At 42.5% G+C, this 25,082-nt stretch overlaps 1 protein-coding gene across 2 annotated transcripts in view; it reads right to left on the bottom strand.

Moving 5' to 3' along the window:
- Window positions 1–25,082, bottom strand: part of col4a2 (collagen, type IV, alpha 2) — a 73,515-nt gene that overhangs the window by 19,666 nt on the left and 28,767 nt on the right. For both annotated transcript variants that reach the window (XM_015966251.3, XM_015966252.3), the window contains exon 4: window positions 19,319–19,399. In XM_015966251.3, the coding sequence (XP_015821737.1) occupies window positions 19,319–19,399 (81 nt within the window). The remainder of the gene's footprint in view (window positions 1–19,318; window positions 19,400–25,082) is intronic.

Here is a 25,082-nt window from a genome sequence, read left to right as displayed (position 1 = left end):
GTGGATATTGTCTCAGAACACTTTCAACCCTGCAGCTGTTGTTTGTGAAGTCATATGTTTACGTACCACAGGATTTTAAGGTTGCTGTAATCAAACCTTTACTTAAGAAGCCTTCTCTGGATTCAGATGATCCAATGAATTATAGACCACTATCTAACCTTCCATTTTTATCCAAAGGCTTGTCTTGAAGACATAAAAAATTGGATGACTCAAAACTTTTTGCTTTTAAATCCAGACAAGATGGAAGTTTTCATCTTTGGACCTGAAATTCAGAAAAGGAAATTGCTTAGTCAATCACCTGACCTGAATGGCTTTAAATGAGTCTCCAAGAACAAAGTAAGGAACCTTGGTGTTATCTTTGACCAGGACATGTCATTCAAATCCCAAGTTAAACAGGTTTGTAGGATTTCCTTTTTCCACCTTTGGAATATTGCTAAGATTAGAAGCATCCTTTCCAGGAGTGATGCTGAAAAACTAGTTCATGCATTTATTACATCAAGACTGGATTACTGTAATTCATTACTCTCAGGAAGTCCACAGAATGTAGTTAAAAGTCTTCAGCTTGTCCAAAATGCTGTAGCTAGAGTTCTGATGAGAGTTACAAAGAGAGATCATATCTCTCCTGTCTTAGCTTCCCTACATTGGCTACCTGTTAAATTCAGAATAGATTTTAAGATCCTCCTTCTCACATATAAAGCTCTTAATAATCAAGCTCCATCATACATCAGTGATCTGATTGTTCAATACGTTCCTAACCGAGCACTTCGCTCTCAGACTGCAGGTTTACTGGTGGTTCCCAGAATATCTAAAAATAGGATGGGAGGCAGGTCTTTTAGTTATCAGGCTCCTCTCTTGTGGAACCAGCTCCCAGCTTTACTCCATGAGGCAGACACCTTGTCTACTTTTAAGACTAGGCTTAAAACATTTTTATTTGATAGGGCCTATGGTTAAAATCTGATGTTAGCCTAGATCTGAACAAGTGGGGGAGTAGAGGGAGACAGCTCTCCCTTGCCCTGCCTCCAACATGCCTCCATCTAAAAGGCTAGGTTATCCAGAGTTATCTCTGTAGTTATACTGCTATAGGCTTAGACTGCTGGAGAATACACTGACCACTTTTCACACTCTACTACTTTCTTCTACTATCTGCTCTTTAACTGTATTATTCCCTGCAATTTCAGCTGTAAACTTTATTTTTTCTCTAAGTATTTTTCTCCCCAGAAGAAACTACAATGGTGTTCTGCTGAGCTGTGGTGGCCTCATGGAGGGGTCCATCGTCTTGAACCCTGTTGCTAACCATTTAATCATTCTCCCTCTCCTGATAATAACATTTTACTTTCCTTGACATTGAATGTGCTACTACTAGTTTACCCGTTTAATTATAGATCCACTAGGATAAATACAATAAAGTTTACCTCTCACCAAATAGAATATTTACTAAGAAACCACAATGTAACCATAGAAACACTACTTGGTATATATGTTGTGTGTGTGTGTGTGTCTGCTCTGCTCTGCTCTGTCTTCTTGATCTCCAGTGAGTCATGGTGGATGGCTGCTTATACTGGAGGTTTCTTCCTGTTAAAAGGGAGTTTTCCTCTCCGCTGGCATTGCATGCTTGCTTAGTATGAGGATTGCTGTAAAGACACTGACACTAGTCAGTGACTCGATGCAATTAGCTGGGCAGGGGCAGCACATGCCACCCTTAGAATCTGATTGGCCACCCCAGGTGCCACCCTACTAAGTTCCAGTTTAAATTGACTTTACATTGTTGACATAAGGCTTGGGTTGTAAACTCCAAAATAGTGTGTGGTTGCATGCACCTTTCACATTGTTTTCTTGCCCAGGCATGTACTATTAATATATTTAATATTTTTTCATATTCACATACATAGTATTTAGAGTCCCACTCAACTCCAGTTGGTGGCAGTAATGCAACAAGAAGTGACTTGCTAACCACCACAAAAGTAGAAGATGAAGAGGAAAAAAATATGGTGATTGTGCAATGTGAAACTGAAAAATTCACTAGAAAGTAAACAAATAAACGATTTGTGTAAATAAATAAATAAGCATAACCATTGGTGCCACCCATGAATAAACAAGTGCCCCACATGGGCCACCCCATTTTAAAAGTTCTGGACACGGCTCTGTAGCTGGGTTCCTTATACAGGAAACTTTTTTCTGATTGGCTTAATGAACTGACTTGTACTGGAATGTTTATTATGTGAAGTGCCTTGAGACGACGCTTGTCGTGATTTGGCGCTATATAAATAAACTTGAATTGAATATGTTTAAAAGCCATAGGACTGACACCTTATCATGACACTCCCTCTGGTGGGAGAATGCACATAATTTACCCCTTCATACCAGCTGTGCTGCATCCTGCGTCACAAGGGACACTTCTTCCAATAAAAATAAAGAAATTAACAATTTGGTTGATAACAGTACCTGGTAGTTTGAACATCTTTTCTTGAATTAATCCCGAAAGAAACCGATTTATGTATTTATGCATTGGCAGACGGAGCTGACTGAGCTTGGTCTCATCGGCCTGATCGTAAAGCATCATTTTTCTGAAGGCAAATGATTCTGTCAAAGTGATCCATTTTGCAATGTGTCACACGCAGACGCTGAATCAAAATATACGATGACACAAAGGAGGAGTTGAGTCATGGAGTCATTACTCAAACGGCAGATCCTGTTTTGGGTATAACTGAGTTATATTTGCATGGTTCTAAAGGCTTTTACAACAATCATTGAATCATTTATTATTCTACTGATGCTTGATGATATAATCTCTGTTAAGGGGGAAGTAGGGATGCTGTAGCCAGGACGAGTTTAATTTTACCCAACCTTTGAGAAATTTGGAACAAACATGTTTTTTTTGTCCTTAGATGCAGCTGGTGAAATAAATCCCAAATCCTAACATAGATCAGTCTAACCCTATTGGTTCCATACGGGGTACTGAAACCCCTTTCTCTTCTGCTGAGCTAAATCCTCTAATCAGACCCCCAAACACCTGCCGTTACTCCAGTCCTTATTGGCCATACATTGCTAAGCTGAGTCCCATTCTGTCCCGCTTTGAACTTGAGACAGTTCTCCACTCCATCTCCTCACGCTTAGACTACTGTAACTCTCTTTTCACGTGTCTGAGCAGAACCTCCCTGAACCGTCTACAGGTGGTTCAGAAGGCCTGTGCTCGACTTCTGACCAAGTCCTCCAAACACACCCACATCACCCCACTTCTCCTCCAGCTTCACTGGCTGCCATTCAACTTCAGGGTTCATTTCAAGATCCTGGTTCTGGTCTATAGGGCCTTACATGGACAAGCACCATCATACATCCGTGATCGTCTCAGTTCCTACACCCCCAGCAGGTCCCTGAGGTCCAGTGAGCAAAGCCTACTGGTTGTGCAGTGCACCAGGCTAAAGACCAAAGGTGACAGATCATTTGTTGATGTGTTCCCCAGACTCTGGAAGTCTCTCCCCCTGAGCCTGAGATCAGTGGACTCAGTGGTCTCTAGCTGAAAACTCACCTGATCAGGCGTTGGTGTGACCTTTGTCACCACCTTTTTCCTTGTTCTGCTCTTCTTCCGCCATTCCCAGGATCCACTGATTTCCCTCTTTCCTATTCATTTTCTCTCCCCCTTTCCTTACATTTTATTTAAGGCATGAATTTAATTATTTCTCATAATTTTTTTTATTTAATCATATTTTAAAAATATTTTTTACACCTTACTTTTTTTTGTTTTTGTGAAGAGCCATGACTTTTATTTTGAAGGGCGCTACATAAAAGATCGTTTTCTTTCTTTCTTTCTTTCTTTCTTTCTTTCTTTCTTTCTTTCTTTCTTTCTTTCTTTCTTTCTTTCTTACTTTCTTTCTTACTTACTTTCTTACTTACTTTCTTACTTACTTTCTTTCTTTCTTTCTTTCTTTCTTTCTTTCATTCATTACTTCCATGAAGCCTTTCCTCTGTTCTTCACCAAACTCTCAAGGGCTGTCACGTCCTTTGGCGTCCTGTGTCTGCCTGTTTTTCTTTCCTGTGATCATGCAGGTCTACGAAATGAGACCAGTAAAGAAAAAGGCCACAGCTGACAGTCATTCCTACATTACCACAAAAGCAAATGGTTTCTGGAGATCGGTAGTACTGACAAATTAATCCTACTTGTTTGCAAAACAGGTCAGAAATCACAAAAGTTTCATTTGATCCAGCTTCTTCAAAAAGCAAAGAAATCCAGCATTTACTGAATTACGAAGGGACTCCAAGAAACATTGTTTTTTCAAAAAAACAAAAATGAGAAAATTCCATCACACTCTACATAAAACAAGCTATAAAAAGCACTTCCTGATTATTCCCTCTCCGTGTTCGTGGGTAAGTTTGTGTTTCTCATTCTTAACAGATCACAGATATATTTTAAGTGTCCGTCTGACATCATAAATTTCCATCCATCCCATGGGGTAGCTGGTTGGGGGTGTGTGTCCCCATGGGAGGCAGGATGGGAACGCAGAGCCAACCTCTGACCTCCGGGTGGAATAAAATAATCTGATAAACAACTGGCCGGAAACTCGCTGTTATTTTATTAGTCTGTCTGAAATCATGAGGACATTTTTTAAACTGTTTACACAAGAACAAATGACTTAATAAAACACAAATAAATCAAGATGGAGACAGTCAGCGGAGACTGGAGTTAAAAACAAAAGCTATTTGTTAATGTGGATAAAATCAAAATGACGCAACTGTGATCACAAGAAAACCTTTTCTTGTCACGGGTCTGTTTTTATTACTCTTCCTCTCTTATATTTCAGGTAAAAACTATAAATCCTCGAGTATTTGGAGGCGTGCTCTCTTGGTGTCTGTAGATGTCACAAATCCTAAAAACAACAACATAAACTGTTGTGTTGTCATATAAAACAACTAATAGTAATCAAAACTCCTCTTGGTGAGCTTCAAATAACTAAAATACTGTCAGCTTAGTTATGATTAAGTTGGGTTTTGTTGTGGCCAGCAGGGGGCAGTATAGTATGTAGCTGCAACTGCAACAAACAGCAAACTGAACAAAACATAAAAAAATGGCAAAAGTAAAACAGTATGAAATACATGAAATCATTGTGATGATGGCTGATTAATTGATGAAACAAACAATAAACAAACCAAAACAAGACAAAGTGAGGGAATTAATGCTAGCTTTAGGTAGCTTTAACCTTTCCTGTGTTTGTGGAGAGGAGATGGACAAAGTTGATTGTTTGGACAACGTATGCACATAAATGTGGGTCTGAATTGATCCATTCCCACGAATCAGAAGAAAATAATTGATTTAACTAAATAAAGCCAAAAAAAGATTCATAAGAGGATGAAGATGGCAAGAATAACGGAAGTAGGGAGGAAAGACAGACAGGAAACAAGAAGGAAAAGGTCATGAAGGCAAATTAGAGCACACAAACACTAAAAGTCTGCCTTTTCTCTGCGACTCCCACAAAGAAACTCAAAAACTTCGGCCCTTTTGGTCCCGCCGCTCTGCGACCTATCTCTTTTGTTTTTCTTGGACACATTTTTCCAGGACTCATTTCCTGGAGAGTTGTGTCCCTTATGCATGATGCACAGAAGGGAAACAGGGCCGAGCTCCCCCCGTTATTGGGTTTAGGGACGGGCCAGAGGGGCTCTGCTAGGAGGGCAAAAAGGCCAGTTGACTGGATTCCCTGAGGAGGACTCAGCAGAGTAAATAAACATCTGTAGAAGATGTTTAGATGTTTTAGAGTGTGTTTAGGTCTGCTGACTGCAGCCAGGAAGGTTAGATTTCTGAAAGCTCTGAGAAAGTCCGGAAAATCCCGGATGAGCACATCAGATCAGCGAGGATAAAGAAATCACACACTGGAAATGAAAATGAGGAAAAGCGGTAACGTAGGATAAAAGTGAATCTGATCAAAATAAAATGCATCAAATGAAAAAGTTTAAGGTTTGTTCATATGACTCGTTTTTTTCTATGCGTTCCCTAAAGCTAAGATATAAAGTAGGGAATATAAAGGGATGACATTCGGAGCAGCATCGTTCATTTGCTGCCACTTGGTTTGTTTCTCATGGCAACCTGTGTTTGTTCAGAGCAGCAGACGCCTTCTGCTGCTCTGAGACCAGCTTACATTAGAGTTTATGTGTTTAGACTCTTCTGCACGTGATCAAGAACGAGCCAGAAATCTGACGGCATCCAGACGGAGCAATCAGACAGGGCCCTGCTAATCAACGCTGGGTTTGAAGTGTGAGTTTAAAGGTGTGTGTTGTAGATCAAAACTCGAGGGGGAGAACCCAGGCTAAGAACAGAACAGTCTGCACCTCTAGCTGTCCCAGGGGTCTCTGGGGTTGGACACCTGTGCTATTGCCTCACATCAGAGGAATGAGACGTCTCAAGTCTGGGGTCCAAGCCTGAGCAGGACACAGCTGCAGTGTGTGTGTGTGTGTGTGTGTGTGTGTGTGTGTGTGTGTGTGTGTGTGTGTGTGTGTGTGTGTGTGTGTGTGTGTTTGAATGAGGTGTTGCCTTCTCCAGAGATCAACCACCTGTGTGCTTGTCTGCATGTCTGAGTGCATAATGAGGTCCATTAGAGGTGTGTCCTTTCTGTAATCCCACTGTGACGTTTATCACCACCATTAAAACACCATTACAGCTTCCACACTGCAGATCACACCGCAGATCATTTCATCTGGACTTGGACGCATAGGAAAGTGACAAAAGTTTTAAATTACCCAGATTTTCTCACCCAAGAGGAAAATTATATTTTAAAAACTTTCTTGTGTAAAGTGATCATCCTGAAGATAAATCCTGCTTGTTTGACTTAACAAATCAAATCAAATTAACAAATGTATTCTACAAAAAGTATTTAAAAACACGCACAATAATATTAATAATTATGCATCTTGTTATTTTTTGTGCAGAGGAGGACGCCCCCTCCTGTTGTGTCTGTATCTCTACACTCATGTTTACAGGTTCAGCTGAAGAACACAAATAGCTGAAGGACTTAAGACTTGTTTGACTGAGGTAGAAAAAGTATTTTGCAGCTCATTAGATATTTTTGGTCAAAAAATAAAATTGTCCCTTTCCTTGTTTTGAGACAAGAGTGCTTTGGACCCATTAAACTGTGAGTTGAGCTTCCAGTGGAAACAAAAACCCTAAGGTCTGAACAATCCAGATAGTAAACACATTATCTAGGAAACTGTAAGTGATCCCGTTAAAGGTGCATGAGTAAGAACGACATCATGTGGTCAGATTTGGGTACTGCAGTCCACGTATCAAAACAAAAGAGTCCGCTCTGAGCAACAGATGCCAGGAACGAATCAGCTCCAGAAGATTCTAGATGAAGCAAATATGAGTCAAACACAGTAACTAAACAAATATATTTTACTGTAATATTGAATTGTTTGTTGATTGAAAAAAAGTATCTTGAACATTTTTACGGCCTACAGTTTTTTCTAAATTCATTGTTAGCATTGTTAGCTCAATGTTAGCCTCTAGCCTTCTTTACCTGATTTTACAGTAAAACAAAAAGATGCCATGGTTTTTTTAGGAGTACAAGAAATAACTTCTGGGTCACTCCTGTTTACTGGCTTTGGTTCTTTCCACAAAAATGTTGCTTTTTGCCTGCTGGTTTCAAATGACAAATGCTGGTGCAGCAGTGTTTGCCAGCGAAGAATTGGCAACCTCACAGGCTCAAATATGATTGCCTCTGGAACCAGGAAGTATGGAGGCAGGGCAGATTGCAAACAGAGATTGTCTCCCTCTTCGGCCTTTTTAACCCTCCCACTGTCTTTATGGGTGACCCCGCAAGGAAAGTTGACCATTGAGCAGGATTGATGGTTTATCCCTTAAGGTCCACGTGGCAGGGGTGAGGTGGTGCTCACTCCTCACCCCTGCCACATGGACCCAAGGGATAAACCATCAATCCTGCTCAATGGTCACCTTTCCTCGCGGGGTCACACCCTTCAGGACAGTGGGAAGGATAAAAGGAGAAAAACTGATGACCCCCAGCCGGCTGAGAAGGAAATCTGTTTCAATGTGACCGTCCTTCCAAAATGATTGAGACATTAGACTATTTTCTCTGTAAAATTCTTACTCATTGCACTTTTAAGTGTAATTTAACATGCAGACATCCAGGACTGTGAATGCTTGGTGTCCAGATTTTAGCCCATTTTTGTTTACTTTTTGATTTTAAATTGACAATTAAAGACCAACTTCGCTCATTTTTAAAAACACATTTGCCATGGTCTCTCATATAAATGAATGTCACGTGAGTCGAGCTTTGTGGGAGCAAAGCTCTGGCGCTCCTGTTTCTGGAACTAGAAGTGAGCCAGATGAGAAGTGAGCAGCACACACACACACCACATACCACTAAAAGATGATAAACTGCCAAGACAAAGTTCTAGGCATGATCAAATTTTGAAAAACAAGCTTTAAAATAAAATATCCATCTATGATCCTGGCCCTGACTGAGTTGGAAACCAGTCAGTGGAGTTAGCGCCAGAGTTCTCCATGTAATCCTCAAAATCTCCTTCTGAATCCTCCAGCTGACCAAACCCATCATCCAGTTTGGCATCTTGAAAGAGCTTTTGTCACTTTTCCACACGGGAATGCAGCAGCCACTGAAAATCCATTCACAATCTACATTTATGTTCAGTTTCCAAAGCCCACTTGGCTCAGACGTGTGTCCACATGGTCCAACTGTCTGAGTGAGTGTCTCATCTGGTCTCTACTGTTTTAATAGATTATTTCAGATACATTCTTTTTGTTTGCAAGATGTAAACAACTAGTTTTCTCTTAAATTGCAGAAAAAATAAAAATGTTGCACAACATTTACACATGTTAGATCATGTCTGAGAAGCTCAATAAAGTTTCACGTCTAAACTCCAAACAGGAAAATCGGATTGTTCCCACTTCCCCCTGATGTGGGGTTTCCAAATAAAGCGTGATGGGGAACACGTGGAGACACAGCGAGCCTCCCTTCAGCTCAGACATTTCCTGACAGCAAACGGAAACCGTCAGAATGCTCAGGAGATGGACAGCACTAACACTTTATTTACCCAGCACTCCACGCAGATTAGACCGAAACAAAAGCACGGTGTGTGTCTGAGTGTGTTTTTAACTCAAACATGGTGGGAGATAGAAGGCACCGGTTACATAAAATCTAGGATGAGGGTTACGATGAGTAATTACAATGAAATATTACTTTAGTCACAACATGGAACCAAGCTTCTTCTGCGTAAGTCTCGATCTTTGTTCGTATAACATGTCCTTGCATTTACACCATGTGCTTTGGGATGATGATAACATAATCAGGCAACGAGGTCAGGGTCTGCGACCTAAACACACATAAATACTGAGGCAAAGGGTTTTCCTACTGTAATCTAGACGAGGTCAACGTCAGGGCCGTCAAATACTTCAGGTCACGTAAAGACGAAATCAGCACACTTCATGTGCATCCCTCCACCTCCACACATCTGTTCAAACAATTCCTACTCGCTCCTCCACAAACCCATGCTACTGTGCTTCTGCAGCTTTCTGCTCTTGCTCTTTACAATGACATGAAGGGATTTAGTACAGCAAAAAAGAGAGTTTTCTGAGTTTAATGCTCCAATTTGACTTATTTCTAATGGTCATGGCCATAAATGTATAAATATGCAAACCTTTCATTGTTTGTCTTCCTATATTTAAAGAGACAATGTGTAGTTGTTACCATTAATCTCTGGAAGTATCCATCAAAATGTTGTTGAAAATGAATGAAATGATGTCCAGCTGTTGAAAACTATTGGCGGCTTCGTAGCATATAAGCATAAAAATCAGGTCTAAAATACGTGGGAGCGGGTCTAAGACTCTGGGCGACACCATATTAGATGCCATGTTTCCTTCTATGGGAGCCTGTGTGGACCAAATGCATTTACTGATTTCTAACAAACGGTTACAGAACTTTCATCATTCTTAAATGTTGTTGTTTTACACATTTACCTCCTCACTTGTTGCCAGTGATGAAAGGGAGTCTGATGTGCTCGTTATTTTACTAAAGTTTGCACTCCCCAGGGCTTTTTGATCCTAATGGGCATCCCTTAGTAAGGTCTTACACCAACACAAAAATACTGCCCCTTACTGCCAGGAAAAATACACACTGTCACTTTAAGAAGTAGAGTTTGGGTTAACTGACTAAATAGGGATGTTCCGATACAACTTTTTCACTTCCGATACGATACCGATATTGCAGCCTTCAAAATTGATCGATACCGGTATCAATCTGATGAATGGTGGACTGCTGCAACGAGCCGGCTTATGTATATGCATGAGATCCACAAGGCCCTTTGCAATGACCATTTACGGCAGAAAGTGGGCGTTTTGAGGGCGGGATGTGATCCCGAAACACCTGAGCACATTTCTAGGTAGAGTGTGATTTATAAAGCAGAGATTGCGTGAAGCTGTGCGTACTCCATGTTTTATACATCACAAACCTACTTGGCGTGAGTATTTTTTTTTTTTTGCTGAGCTTGGGTACGGTTTTAGTAAGGATTCTACACAATGCTTTATAAATGAGACCCCAGGGCAGCTTGACTCTTCAGTGATAATTAGATGTTTTAACAGATTCACAAAGGTTTAAATAATTTTATTTACATAAAAAACTGGTTGAATTTCTTAGCATATCTGTCCTGATTTACATGACTAACAAACCAGCTGTTCTTTGTCATTTCGAGCATCCCCCTGGACATTTCCTCCAAATCCACAGCTTCATTTTCACACAGCTCTCTGCCAACGAGAGATCCCTGTTAAATTCCTCTTTCCAGCAATGCCAGGAACAGAAGCACGTTCCCTCCAAAGTTTTAATGATAGCAACAGGTTGTTGGGTCAGGGTTGAAATTGGGCCCAGAATTTAAAATAAACATATGATGAAAATCATAGCGTCTGAAGTCATCTGGAGTCTTTATCTTAGTTCCTGTTGCTGCCTCTTTTTAACAGGAAGACAGATTCAGACTGTAGGTATGAATTTGTTTTTATGGAACAAGGAAATCTTTGCTGTTTTTAGCACAAGACAAGCAATCTGGTTCTCACAAAAGCAGACGCTGACCATAATAATAAAAAAGATCAATGGATCAGAGGTCTGTCATTGTGCTCTACTTCCTAAGGCTTGTGTCATTTCCTGTCTTGTACCAGCTGTGGCAGCGTTTCCCTATCTGTCTATAATGGGCACCCTGTTATTTCCTCCATTTCTTTCCTATAGTTTGTTTTTCTCCTCAGGTTCATCAGATGGAAATGAAATAGACAATGAGCTCATCCGTAAAGCATTACTGATCCTTGCAGGTTTTGGGGGTATAACCTGGTGCATAGGATTGTTTTCTAACAGAGACTTCCGCTGCCTTGTGTTCAGATTTTAGGAACCACAAAAGCTCTTTTACACCAACGCAGGGGAAAAAGAAACCCATGTCCAACTCTCTCATGTTTCTTAGCTACAGGAGTGTCTCCTCTAATGCATTCTCTCCACCCTAGTTGGCCTTTTTCTCTTTTTTATTAACCATCTAATCCTCTAATGATGCATTAGAACAATAGAGGCTTTGGAAGGGTTTGCTGTGGAAACTGATATTTTTCTGCAGGCCTGGATTAAAGAGCCAGCCTGCTCCTACCCCTAAACCAGAAAACCCATAAAATTAACATATTTGTTCCCCACCAAAACAATCTGCCCCATTCTTCCATCCTCTCTCACGCTCTCTCCTTCTGTGTCCAACTTTTACTACATCGTCACAAGTAAGTATTCATTCATGGAGGTTCTCATGTGTCCATATGGCTGCATCTATGCTGCTTTCCCCTCATTTTGTTGACATGTAACATATTTATCTTATAAGGGAAAAGCCAAACCAAATAAACAGTCAAAAAGCAACCATTGTTCCATGAACGAAGGTCGGCATCCATCTTTTGTATCAGTACTCAGTACTATGTTATCTGTATGAGACAGTATCACCTAAAAGCATCTGCTGGGCCTTTATTGATACAGCCTCTTTTATTTTGCTACCTGTCAAGTTTAGATCAGCACAATAGAGCTCCGGACCCCACGTGACTCTCAGTTAGTAGACGCCATATTGGCAGGTAAAATAATCTAAACAAACACGGATGTAAACATGAACGTGAACGGGATCGGCTTGGATTTTACTTCGTCGGAGTTTACTTCACTCTTTAAAACTCAAGAAATCGTTTTATATAGTCAGAAATTAAATAGACTAAACATCTCCGACCCTTACCGTGCCCCTGGGATACTTTTTAAAAACGCCAGAAGCTGTCGGAGCGGACTTCTTACCGGACCTGGCCGGGGAACCCCTTGGGATTCCCCCGGAGGAGCTGGCTAAACCAAGCTTTAGGCGGCTGGGGAGAGGGAAGTCTGGGACTCTCGACGCTACTGCCCGCTCCGACGCCAGAAGCTGTCGGAGCAGACTTCTTACCAGACCTGGCTGGGGAACCCCTTGGGATTTACCCGGAGGAGTTGGCTCAGGCGGCTGGGGAGAGGGAAGTCTGGGCCTCTCAACGCTACTGCCCCCGCAACCCGACTCCGGATACGCGGATGAAAATGGATGGACAAATAACAGATTTACACGTAAGTAGTTTAAATAGAGTGCTGTGCAGTTTGAATGTATAAACTGAACGCCAAGAGAAATCACTAGTTTGATTGTTTTCCGTGAATAAAATAAATATGTCAGGCAGGAGCGTCTCAGGATCTGTCTGAGATCTGTCTCGGTGAGACAGATAATAGCAATCCAAAGTGCTTTTTATGTGTGATCTGACAATTGATCAACCATTGCTTAAAAATTAAATACAGATTAGCCGGTTAATTGCTGTGATCATAAAACACGTACACGGCAGCACGCAGAACTCACGAGGCACCGTTTTACGTGATGTTTACTTGTTGCTGTGAGTAATAAGACAGAAAAAGCCACGCCAAAATAAGTTTAGGAAGCCCACTAAGAATCATAATAAAAGCATCTAAAATAAATACCATATACAGATGAGGAAACGTTGGTTTAAGTACCTGATATGAAGTGGTCGCTGCATAAGTGAAAACCTTTACTCTCGGGATCCCACAGTTTCATTTTAGCCCGGTCACTAGTGCGTTTTATTACAATGATCCAACGTTTGCGGCACTCCGGATCTTGGGGAATCCTGTAGATGGCTCATTCCTTATGTCGTCCGTGTCTGTTCTGCATCCTGGGTCACAACAGGAATCTGCCATATTTCCTGTCTGATTGCGTTTTCTGACAATAACAAATAGTCCAGCTGCCGGCTTCTACCTGCCAAGATGGCGCCGTTTCGATTTGAACTGTTGCATGCCGGGAGAAGTGACGTCAACTCCCGGAGCTCTATACAGTGTGGGTCAAAAGTCTATTAAATAAATCTTCGTTAATCTAATCTAATCTTTGTTACCAAAACAGCTTGACAGGACTCACATGTTTGACAAGGTCTGAGATCAAATGTTCACAGGATAAGCTGAACAACTAGACACTTTTAAAAGTAGCATGACCAGGTGACTCGAGGATATTGCACCATTCATGCTGCCACCAGGAATCACCGAAGGCTGATGCCACCTTCACTTTGTAGCAAAGTGGCACCATTGGTTTACTGAAACAGGTTATAGTCAAGGACTAACCTTAGGTCACTCTGTAGAGTTCAGAACTAGCATGAGCCACTAGTGATGCCACCTTAAAGAAACCACTGCAAATGCTAGATTATCTGGCTTATCTGGAGCAGCTCTGAGGAAGGTTTAAGGTTTAAGATGTAGCAGTAGCCACATGGAAGGTCCAACAACACTACTGTTTCTTTTACGAAAGAAATTATATTTAAAAGCAGTGTATGGATTTTATTGAGAAATTACATGCAAACATTTATTTCTTTTATGTGGTGCAATTCAAACTGCCACTGCTAAGCGGCAGCATGTTTTTTACGGCCTTCATTCTGATGGAACAACAAGATCTTACAATAACACTTGCTGTGTGTTGATTTTCCAATTCAAATTTGACAGAAAAATTGATTTCTACCCCGTGATCTTGCTGCCTTTGACTATAGCCGCTTTGTTCCTATCAACAACCACAGCTGCATGAAGTCTCAGCCAGTCCAAACATCTGCACGAAATCAGCTGTAGCCATCCAGTGACTGTCTCCACGGCTCTCCTCCACGGGAACATTTAGAATGAAACACACTTGACACACAGAGAGAACACATCTGCGAGGTTCTGTCTTGTGCAAAATTCTTGAGTCACCCCTAATTTCTCAGAACATTGCAGGGAGATTCTAGAAAACAAGATATGAAGAGCTAAAACATTAGCTCTGGTCAATGCTAAAAAACCAAACTGTTAGACGTCTGATGCAGAGAAAATAAACAAGCCCATGTGACGACCACATCATGAGATCTTTGTGTCCTTCAGATGAGGAATGTAGAACTTCCTCACTCTGAATGCAGTTTCCTGTGAATGAGCACTTCAGAGGTCAGACTAACTGTTGAGCTGATCCAATAAATTCTCTGTGCACGCTGAAGTACAGTTGCAAGGCATTCCTTTCTTCACCTCCGGTCTTCCTAAAGCACACCTCCCTCAGGAGCTGTTCTCACCGGTTTGCGCGGGTTTTATTAGGGTTGATTTCAGTCACGTTTTCCAGCTGAAAATGAGACAGTAATGCTTCCCAAGAGCATCGTCCCAAAGATAAGAGAAACAAAGGAAATGAGCCAATTCATCATCTGGAAAGTATTTTGTTGGGTTTTTTGGGACATAAATGTGAGATTAAAACATAAACAAATTTAAACCGTCCCTTAGAAATGTTTTTTATTTGTTCTAGTGACTGTTGATTCTTAGTCACCCCCTACCAAAGTCTAACTCCACTCCCATTTGCTGTTTGAAAAATGCGCCACAAGGAGGCGTTGCCAGGCAGAACGAGAGGGCGGAGTCGCTAACAAACACACACACACACACACACACACACACACACACACACACACACACACACACACACACACACACACACACACACACACAAACACACACACACAAACACACACACAGCTAACATCATAGGGTACCTCTTATGCTTGGTTTATGCTTGACGCGTCCGCGAGGTTCGCACGGCTCCGCGCGGCAAAATTGCGTCATTTTAACAACCACGCCTCTCCACCGCGCCTCCGCACGGCCCAAACTTTCCGCACCGCGCACCTAGGAAATTTTCTAACCATGCGGACGGTCGGACGCGGAAAAACATGGCGGACTGGCAAGAACTAGTATGGCAGAGGTTCGTAAATACAGACATTTATATGATTCAGCTCTCAAAGATCACCGTGATCAACATGTTGTTAATAATTCTTGGAGAGAAACAGCTCCCACTGTCGGAAAAGACGAGGACGCTGTTAAAAAATGCTGGAATGCCATGTTGTAAACAACAGTAATTTTTACTTCTACTATGGTGTAGTGTTGGATGCATGCCGTAGAGCTCCATGCTGCCCCTACAGTTTGGGAGAATATTGGCTCACCGCAGAGACAAGCCGCATGAACCATAAACGCTGCAAGCTGTGAAGCGCGTTCCATCCGCGAGTCGCATCACCAAGCGGAAAGTAAATGCGTCAAGCATAAACCAAGTTTTAACCAATAGTGATGACAGGTTTAAATTCTAATGCAGTGCAGAATTTTTACCTGAAGAGGGCGCAACACTGACAGTTTTAGGCAGAATTTGTAAATTTTAACTAAGATGCACTAAAGTGTCAAATTATTGACTACACATGTCTACAGCACGTTTAGACACTCATTTTATCAGCAAAAAAAAAAGTTGATTTGGGGGTGACTTGCTCTTTAATGTTCAGGACACCAAGCTGAAAGATTTCTCTGCATTACTTGTACTCAAACACACAAAAAATAAATTCGTAGGCAGGGCTGCCACATTGGATTTTGAGATCAAAGGAAGTTGGAATTCTGTTGATTGTTCATGACTTAGAACTTCTTGGTTCTGAAATATTAAGAAGCAAAAAATGAACTTGGATTGTTTTGAAATTATATATTGTAACGTACAAAGAGTAAACTTAAATAAAACCTAAGTTGAGCTTTAAAACAAGATCAGACTTAATCAGATATGAGTTACTAACTTTTAGTACCTCATCTCTACTATTATACTTAGAATTTACATAAAATGTTACTGTGCCATCTTTATTTCTAGTATGTTTGATTTTTCTATACGCCTGAGGCAAATCATTACAGAAAACAAGATCGGACAGTCTGGAAGTTAAAAAAGAAAACTTTCAGGAATAAAAACAGTAATAATTTTAGGGTGAATACATCTGAATCAAAGCAAACTTTAGTCATGCAGAACCTTTATTAATCACTCTAAGCTTGTTATCTCAAGATGTTTAGTCTGTGCCTGATTTTAAATCAGATTTCTTTGTTTTCTTTGGTCCTTAATTTTTCATTTTAATAAGTCTCCCACACTCCACACACCCCCTCCACTGTGACCTTTAAAACAGAAGTTATTTCATAACTTTGACTAATCTCAGAATTTATTTATTTAAATGAAAATGACCCTTCTTTGATCCTAAATCTAAACTTTCACTGACTGCTGGTGACTAGCTGGAGAAATCCCACCGAACTGGAACGAACGATGCTTTTGCAACATGTTTTACAAGCGGCTCAGTCATGTGGGGCGTGTGATGAAATGCCAAACAAATTGGGCCACACGTACAAATATCCTGGTTCTGATTTAATCACAAAGTTTCCTCATTATCCATCCAGTTGTTGGCGAATTTCCTCCACTTTCCACAAGATTTAATCACCAGCCCCTCCCAATAAATGGCTCACATTTCTCACACTTTCTAGAATCAGACGCTGAGTTGAGTGTTAAACTATTTGGAGACACAATTTTGTCTGCATGCTTTGTCACTTACTTCCAGTTATTCATTCATTCATACAAGAGAGAGGCTTCGCAACTCAGAACCCTTGCAAATGTTTTGAGAAGTGTAGGAAACTCCTTCACAATAAAAGTTCAAAAAGGGTCAAAAATGTCACCCCAATGAGATTCTGACTTCAACAAGGATGTTGGCCTATGTTTTCTATGTCAGATAATATGTTTATGTTTATTTATTTGGCAGACGCTTTTATCCAAAGCGACGTACAATTGTGAATCTATAGGGCATGTTGTGATCTGTGGGGGAAGCCGGAGAACCCGGAGGAAACCCACGCATGCATGGGGAGAACATGAAATTCCACAGAGAAAGGCCGCAGCCAAGTTTTGAACCTGCAACCTTCTTGCTGTGCTAACAACTGCTCCACCATGCATTCGTTTTCATCCACTGCTGATTTGGTCTGTTCTTGTTAAAAGTTTGGAAACTACAAATATTTCTGCTAAGCCCTAATTATCAAACTTCCGAGAGGTAAATAAAAGTTAAATGAACACACTGCTTTTACTTATTAGACACAGCAACACTTTGAACTGATCCTGACGCCGAATCGCTGAAGGTTAGCCGAAAGCATAATTTATTTATTTAAACTTTATTTAACCAGATGAGTCGATTGATAACTAATTCTCATTTACAACAACGATCTGCCCGAGAGGCAGTAGCAACAGAGACATGGGTAGCTTTACACCAAAGAATATCGGACAGATAAGATAAAAATACACAAGATAAAATAAAGATAAAACAGTTAGACATAAAAGACAAAAAACTGTTCTTCTATACAATACTGTATATGCAAGCAATCACAGCACATTTAAAACAACATTTAAGTACTCAGAAGCAGGCACGCTGATCAGAAACTATTGATCGTAATGAATTATTATGAAGGTAGACAACTGGACTTGGGTAGTGAGCTTTAGTGATTTTTGCAGTTCATTCCGGTCGTTGGAAGCAGCAAACTGAACGAAGAGCCTCCAAAGGAGGTGCGAGCTTTGGGAATAATCATAGTAATTAAGTTTCTGGAACATAAATTGTGACGATTGTTGGAAGTGATGAGTAATGAGAGAAGATATGATGGTGTTCTACCGATGACTGTTTTGTTTATAAATGGATACCAATGTAACAACCTGCAGGAATGGAGTGATGGCCAGTTAACGAGTGAGTGCAGATCACGATGATGAGTAGCGAAGGGGCACCAGTGATGAAATGGATTGTTGAGTGATAAATTACATCGGGTTTATGAGGAAGTTTTTTTGGAAGCAGTTTAATAAATGATGTCACCGTAATCTAAGATGGCAAGGATTGTCATTTTGACCAAGGTTTGCTGTTGTGGAATAGAAACCCAATTCTTGACTTGACTTTAGAAGAAACGTTTTAAGATGAAAATCAATTCAAAGTGAACCGTCAAGCCAGAAACCCAAATACTTATAGGAACAGAGACGTTTTAGTTCTGTGCCGTCAAAGGGAAATACTAGGATTGCAAGTGTATGGAAGCATATATGTAACAGAAATCTAATTGTTATGTAGTTGCAGAAATTATTTTTCATTTTCATATGAAAACTGCCAAATTCGAATCATAATCCAAACTGCAGTTGTGTAGTGAAAATGAAAATGCATTTCTGTTAATGCATTTTCAAATTTGACATATCAAACAGAATTTTGTTACATTTTTGCTGGAGTGTTATTTGAAAATTAAATTTTAGATGTTTTTTTCTTTATACTTTTCATTAAGTCACAGAATGAGCAATGATGAAGAAGTAAATTCAAAAACAGTTTAAAAGATTGTTTATTTTTTTATTTACGATTCAAATTTGGCAGTTCTAATATGAAAATGAAAAATTATTTCTGCCGGGCTGCGCAGGGTGCAGTGGTTAGAGCTATTGCCTTGAAGCTAGAAGGTCCTGGGTTTGCTTCCCAGCCTGGGATGTTTTAGCATGGAGTTTGCGTGGGTTCTCTCCGGGTACTCCGGCTTCCTCCCACAGTCCAAAAACATGACTGTTAGGTTAACTGGTCTGTATAAATTGTCCCTAGGTGTGAGTGTGTGTGTGCAAGGTTGTCTGTCCTGTGTGTCTCTGTGTTGCCCTGTGATGGACTGGCTTTCTGTCCAGGGTGTACCCCGCCTGATTGCCCATTGACCGCTGGAGATAGGCACCAGCCCCCCGCGACCCTACATGGACAAGCGGGTTCAGACAATGGATGGATGGATGGAATTTCTGCTACTGCATAATAATTTGATTTCTGTTACACATCTGCTTCCATACAGTGGATTGCAGCAAGTTACGGTTTATTAATGATGATGGCTTTGATTGGGTCTCCTTTCTGATAACAAAGTGGTAAAGCTACGTAATACAGATTTCTAGAAGAAAAACAAACCAAATTTTGTGTAGATGTTTTGAGTTTGACACTTACCCTGGCACCCTTCTCTGGGAAGCATTGACAGCCTCCGCTGCAGTCTCTTCCTCCACACGGGCCACTGTGCTTCTTCCCACCCTGTCAGACACAAATAAGACATGAAGGTCAAAAGTGAACTTTAAGAGTGCATTTTTCACAGCAATGCAACATGATGCTCTTCACCATTTCTGCCTGAAAGCCAACAGTGATACATCTAATGTAGTCAATGGGATGCTGTGAGGGTAACAGCTGTGTTTGTGTGCTCTGTGGGTTTTCAGTGCACTTCTTGTTTATCCCAGCAGCTCTGTTGCATCAGAGCAGATGATTGTCACACTGCTATCTGTCTGCACAGTCCTTATGCTTGGGGTTTAAATGTGGCTCAAATGAGTCATGACGAACATTTAGATTTTTTAAGACAGTTGTATAAAAGAGGCTAAAGATGGGAACAATTCTTCCTCAGATGTCTGCATTCCAGCTGAACCACCCACCATCACAGGCTGATCTGTGTTAGACATCACACAAACGCACACACAGACACAAAACATCCCAGGGGTCAGAGTGGACGAGGCATGATCAAAGAGATCAGTCACTGCATCCTAAAGGTCAGAGGAGCGGAGACCCTGAGCTAGCTGATAGCTGGAGACACCGAGACAGGCTGGAGTCCTGGAATTTCAAAATAAAATCACACACATCCCAAAAACCTGATTTCCTGAACAATCTTAGTTTAAATAAATAAGTTTAATAACATAAATGAGAGCAGCTAAGACTAAAATGTATTGCTGCCATCTTAAAACGGCTCCAATCTTAAACATTTCATAGAGGTTTATGCAACACTATTTTATAAACTACACTGGGGTTACAGTCGAATTACAGTTATTTAAAGGGAATTATTCATGTATTTACCAGCACAAATATCACCACCAGCATAATGGAGGACTTCTAGTGCATTCAGGGGTCAAACCTGGAGGGATTTCTGATGAAACGTCCATCCATCCATTATCATCCGCTTATGCGGAGTCGGGTCGCGGGGCAGTAGCCTAAGGCAAGAGAACCAGACTTCTCTCTCCCCAGCCACTTGGGCCAGCTCCTCCGGGGGAATACCAAGGCGTTCCCTGGCCAGGTGAGAGACATAGTCCCACCACTGTGTCCTGGGTCCACCTTTAGGTCTCCTCCCTGTTGGACGTGCCCGGAAAACCTCACCAGGGAGGTGTCTAGGAGGCATCCTGACCAGATGCCTGAGCCACCTCAACTGGCTCCTCTCGATGTGGAGGAGCAGCGGGTCTACTCCGAGCCCCTCCCGGATGACCGAGCTTCTCGCCCTGTCTCTAAGGGAGAGCCCAGCCACTCTTCGGAGAAAACTCATTTCGGCCACTTCTATCCACGATCTTGTTCTTTCGGTCACTACCCAAAGCTCATGACCATAGGTGAGGGTAGGAACGTAGATCGACCAGTAAATCGAGAGCTTCGCCTTCCGACTCAGCTCTCTCTTCACCATGACAGACCGGTACATCGCCCGCATCACTGCAGATGGGGCACCAATTCGCCTATCGATCTCACGCTCCAGTTTTCCCTCACTCGTGAACAAGACCCCGAGATACTTAAACTCCTCCACTAGGGGCAGGACCTCATCCCTGACCCGGAGAAGGCATTCTACCCTTTTCTGAATCAAGACCCTGGTCTCAGATTTAGAGGAGCTGATTCTCATCCCAACTGCTTCCCACTCGGCTGCGAACCGCTCCAGTGAAAGCTGAATATCACGTTCTGATGAAGCCAACAGGACCACATCATCTGCAAAAACCAGAGACCTGATCCTCAGGCCACCAAAACGGATGCCCTCCACACCTTGGCTGCGCCTAGAAATCCTGTCCACAAAGGTTATGAACAGAATCGGTGACAAAGGGCAGCCTTGGCGGAGTCCAACTCTCACTGGGAACGAGCCCGACTTACTGCCGGCAATGCAGACCAAGCTATGACACCGGTCATACAGGGACCTAACAGCCAGTATCAGAGGGCCTGGTACCCCATACTCCCGGAGTACCCCCCACAGGGCCCCCCGAGGGACACGGTCAAACGCCTTCTCCAAATCCACAAAACACATGTAGACTGGTTGGGCCAATTCCCACGCACCCTCCATGATCCTCCTAAGGGTATAGAGCTGGTCCAGTGTTCCACGGCCAGGACGAAAACCACATTGCTCCTCCTGAATATGAGGTTCAACAATCCGACTAACCCTCCTCTCCAGAACCCCTGAATAGACCTTACCAGGAAGGCTCAGGAGTGTGATCCCCCTGTAGTTGGAACACACCCTGCGACCCCCTTTTTAAATAAGAGTTTCACCACCCCGGTCTGCTGCCCTCGATGTCCACGCGATATTGCAGAGCCATGTCAGCCAACACAGCTCCACAACATCCAGAGCCTTAAGGAACTCCGGGCGGTTCTCATCCACCCCTGGAGCCTTGCCACAGAGGAGCTTTTTAACCACCTCAGTGACCTCAGCACCAGAGATTTGAGAGGCCAACCCAAAGTCCCCAGACTCTGCTTCCTCACTGGAAGACGTGTCGGTGGGATTGAGGAGGTCTTCGAAGTATTCTGCCCACCGATCCACAATGTCCTGAGTAGAGGTCAGCAGCACACAGTCCCCACTATAGATAGTGTTGGTAGCGCACTGCCCCCCCACCCCGAGGCGCCGGATGGTGGACCAGTATCTCCTCGAAGCCATACGGATGTCTTGCTCCATGGTCTCACCAAACTCCTCCCATGCCCGGGTTTTTACCTTGGCGACCACCCGAGCCACGTTCCGCTTGGACTGCCGGTACCCGTCAGCTGCCTCTGGAGTCCCACAGGCCAGAAAGACCTGATAGGACTCTTTCTTCAGCGTGTCAGCATCCCTAACCGCGGGTTCGGGGGTTGCCGCCATGACAGGCACCAACGTTCCTGCAACCACAGCTCCGGTCGGCCGCCTCAACAATGGAGGCACGGAACAGGATCCATTCAGACTCAATGCCCCCCACCTTCCCCGGAACATTTTGGAAGTTCTGTCGGAGGTGGGAATTGAAGCTCCTTCTGACAGGAGACTCTGCCAGACGTTCCCAGCAGACCCTATTCACTGAATACCTGCTGAAACAATAAAACTAATGACCTAGATGGATTTTATCATTTTAAAGCTGGTATGAGGCATGGCTTTCAGTGCCTTACAGAAGGGGAGGGGGAGCTGTAGCAAATTTCACATTTCTAAATTTCCCCATCCTAGTTTTGATGACGTCATGCTGCAGATCGCAGCTTTAAATCCACACATGAAATGGATAAACTGTGAGTTCACTACTTTATGCTTATGGAATGAGGCATTGAAGCTGTTCTTCTCAGTAAGTTGGTTTATCTAAATAATAAAGTCCCACGTCCTCCACCTACACATCCATACCACAGCAAATGCCTAAATCCCTTCTTCTCTCCCATGCCACAGATCTAAATGACCACTTCATGCCCACATTGGCAACAAAGTGGCAGATAAAGAATCAGAATAATTCTCCCTCCTCACATTGGCAGCAGATCCCTGCAGTCCCACTTACAAAGAGCACATTGAAGCCCTCATCACACACAAAAACCTCTTTTCACTGAGCAGTCGTCATCCTTAATGATCCCCTATCTCCAACATAAAGACCCCCTTCCTCTCCCGTAAGGAATGCACAAGGCGGCATTTAGCTTTTTCTGTTTGTTCACTATCTTCTGATGGCTTCCTTTCATCATGGCGTTAGATATAGCTTGCTGTGATGGGTTTAAATTAGCCATGAGGGCAGACTCAGTCTCCACATATGGGATTTAAATGTTTTCTCATAACTGGAGGGAAAATTGAAACAAAAAGGGTGGAACACAGTCACGTCATGACCTTTCTCCTCACCGGGATGGAAATCCAAACCAGACAATGGACTGCGTCATTCCCGGACAGACACACAAAGGAATAGCTCCCTTAAAACTAATTACACCGCGCGGAAAAATGCACCATCAATTCAGCTTTTACAGTTTATGAGCTGAAAATAGATGCCGACAATTTCAGTGGAGGACAATGGGACCATGCTTCAGTATCCTGTTTTCTACACCTAAAGTCACAATAGACCGTTGTTCAGTGAAATCACCTTTTCCGTACTTTCGGAATGTTGTGAACACGAGCGAAGTTTAGCGAGGGATATTTCATTTACAGTCATCAATTCTGAGAGTTATCAATGTATTTTTTAGACTTTCAAAATGCTACGAGCACGAGAACGCTTTTGTAGCTGCTAGATCTGGTCTGGTGGGTTTTCGTTTGAACCGGTTTTATTTTCTGAAGCAGGTTTTTAACAGGGCTCCAGTTGCCAAGCTGAGTACCATAATGTTTTTTGCTTGAGTTCACGTATACATTTGGTTGTTTTGTTACCAAACATCAAACATTTGATGGATTTTAAATAAACTTTCCTTAATGGGGACAGCTGTAGCTCAAGAGGTGGAGCGGGTTGTACAGTAATCGGAAGGATGCAGGTTCGATTCCGGTTCTGGACAGAGAATTCTGCTGTTGTGCCCTTGGGCAAGACACTCAACCCACCTTGCCCACTGGGGGTGGTCGGAGGGACTGGTGGCGCCAGTGCTCGGCAGCCTCGTCTCTGTCAGTGCGCCCCAGGGCAGCTGTGGCTATATCGTAGCTCATCCCCATCAGTGTGTGAATGGATGAATGATACACTGTAGTGTGAAGCGCTTTGGACACCTCTGATTCCGAAAGGCGCTATACAAGTGAGGGTCATTTGTCATTTATCAATTAATCCTAGGATGTACATGAATTTGCAGTGGTGTTATTGGAGGAGTTGTTTGTTACTCTATGAAAACTCTTGGGCTACATCATGAGTCCAAATTCATCCATATTCATGGATCAAGGCTGTGAAACACAAGCGGGCAGTTTTCAGTCAGTAAGTGCAACATTTTACAGTTTTTATCTCTAATTACCTTTAATGTGTACAATTTTCTAATGACACAATTGGTTTTTATCCGATTGTATTTATATCTGCAGGCTGAGAGCTGCCAGCAAAATGTCATTGTGCGTTCGCATAATGACAATAAGGACTTCTTATTCTCAGTGGTGAGGAGGATACTTCGTAAACGTATTTAACAGAATACTGAATACCTGCTTTAAAATGTATTTAGTAACTTATTCCATTGCTTTGGTTAATCCTGGTACTGTAGTCTAAATACTTGGAATACTTCCCCTTTAAAGGCACACTTGGTAGTTTTGCTTGCTTTTAGCACCCCCTAGTGTCCATTATTAATTATCTGTGGTCAAATAGAAAATAAAACTTATCTCCTCACTGTGAGCTCGTATTTTTAACACCTTTGTTTTCGTTAGTGTCTACAAGAGTAATTCACAACTAAATTAAACAAATCAGCTGTGTTCATGATGTAAAACATGCAGGAAATGTGCTGGAAACAGACATCAGCGTCCCAACAGAGCGGTCCGCCAGTCTCTCGTCTCGTCTCGTCTTCCTCCGCTTATCCGGGTCCGGGTCGCGGGGGCAGCATCCCAACTAGGGAGCTCCAGGCCGTCCTCTCCCCGGCCTTGTCCACCAGCTCCTCCGGCAGGACCCCAAGGCGTTCCCGGACCAGATTGGAGATGTAACCTCTCCAACGTGTCCTGGGTCGACCCGGGGGCCTTCTGCCGGCAGGACATGCCCGAAACACCTCCCCGGGGAGGCGTCCAGGAGGCATCCTGACCAGATGCCCAAACCACCTCAACTGGCTCCTTTCGATCCGGAGGAGCAGCGGT

The sequence above is a fragment of the Nothobranchius furzeri genome, chromosome 14 (assembly GCF_043380555.1).
Source record: "Nothobranchius furzeri strain GRZ-AD chromosome 14, NfurGRZ-RIMD1, whole genome shotgun sequence".
In the NCBI taxonomy this organism is placed as follows: Eukaryota; Metazoa; Chordata; class Actinopteri; order Cyprinodontiformes; family Nothobranchiidae; genus Nothobranchius; species Nothobranchius furzeri.
This window is presented reverse-complemented; position numbering and strand designations above follow the sequence as displayed.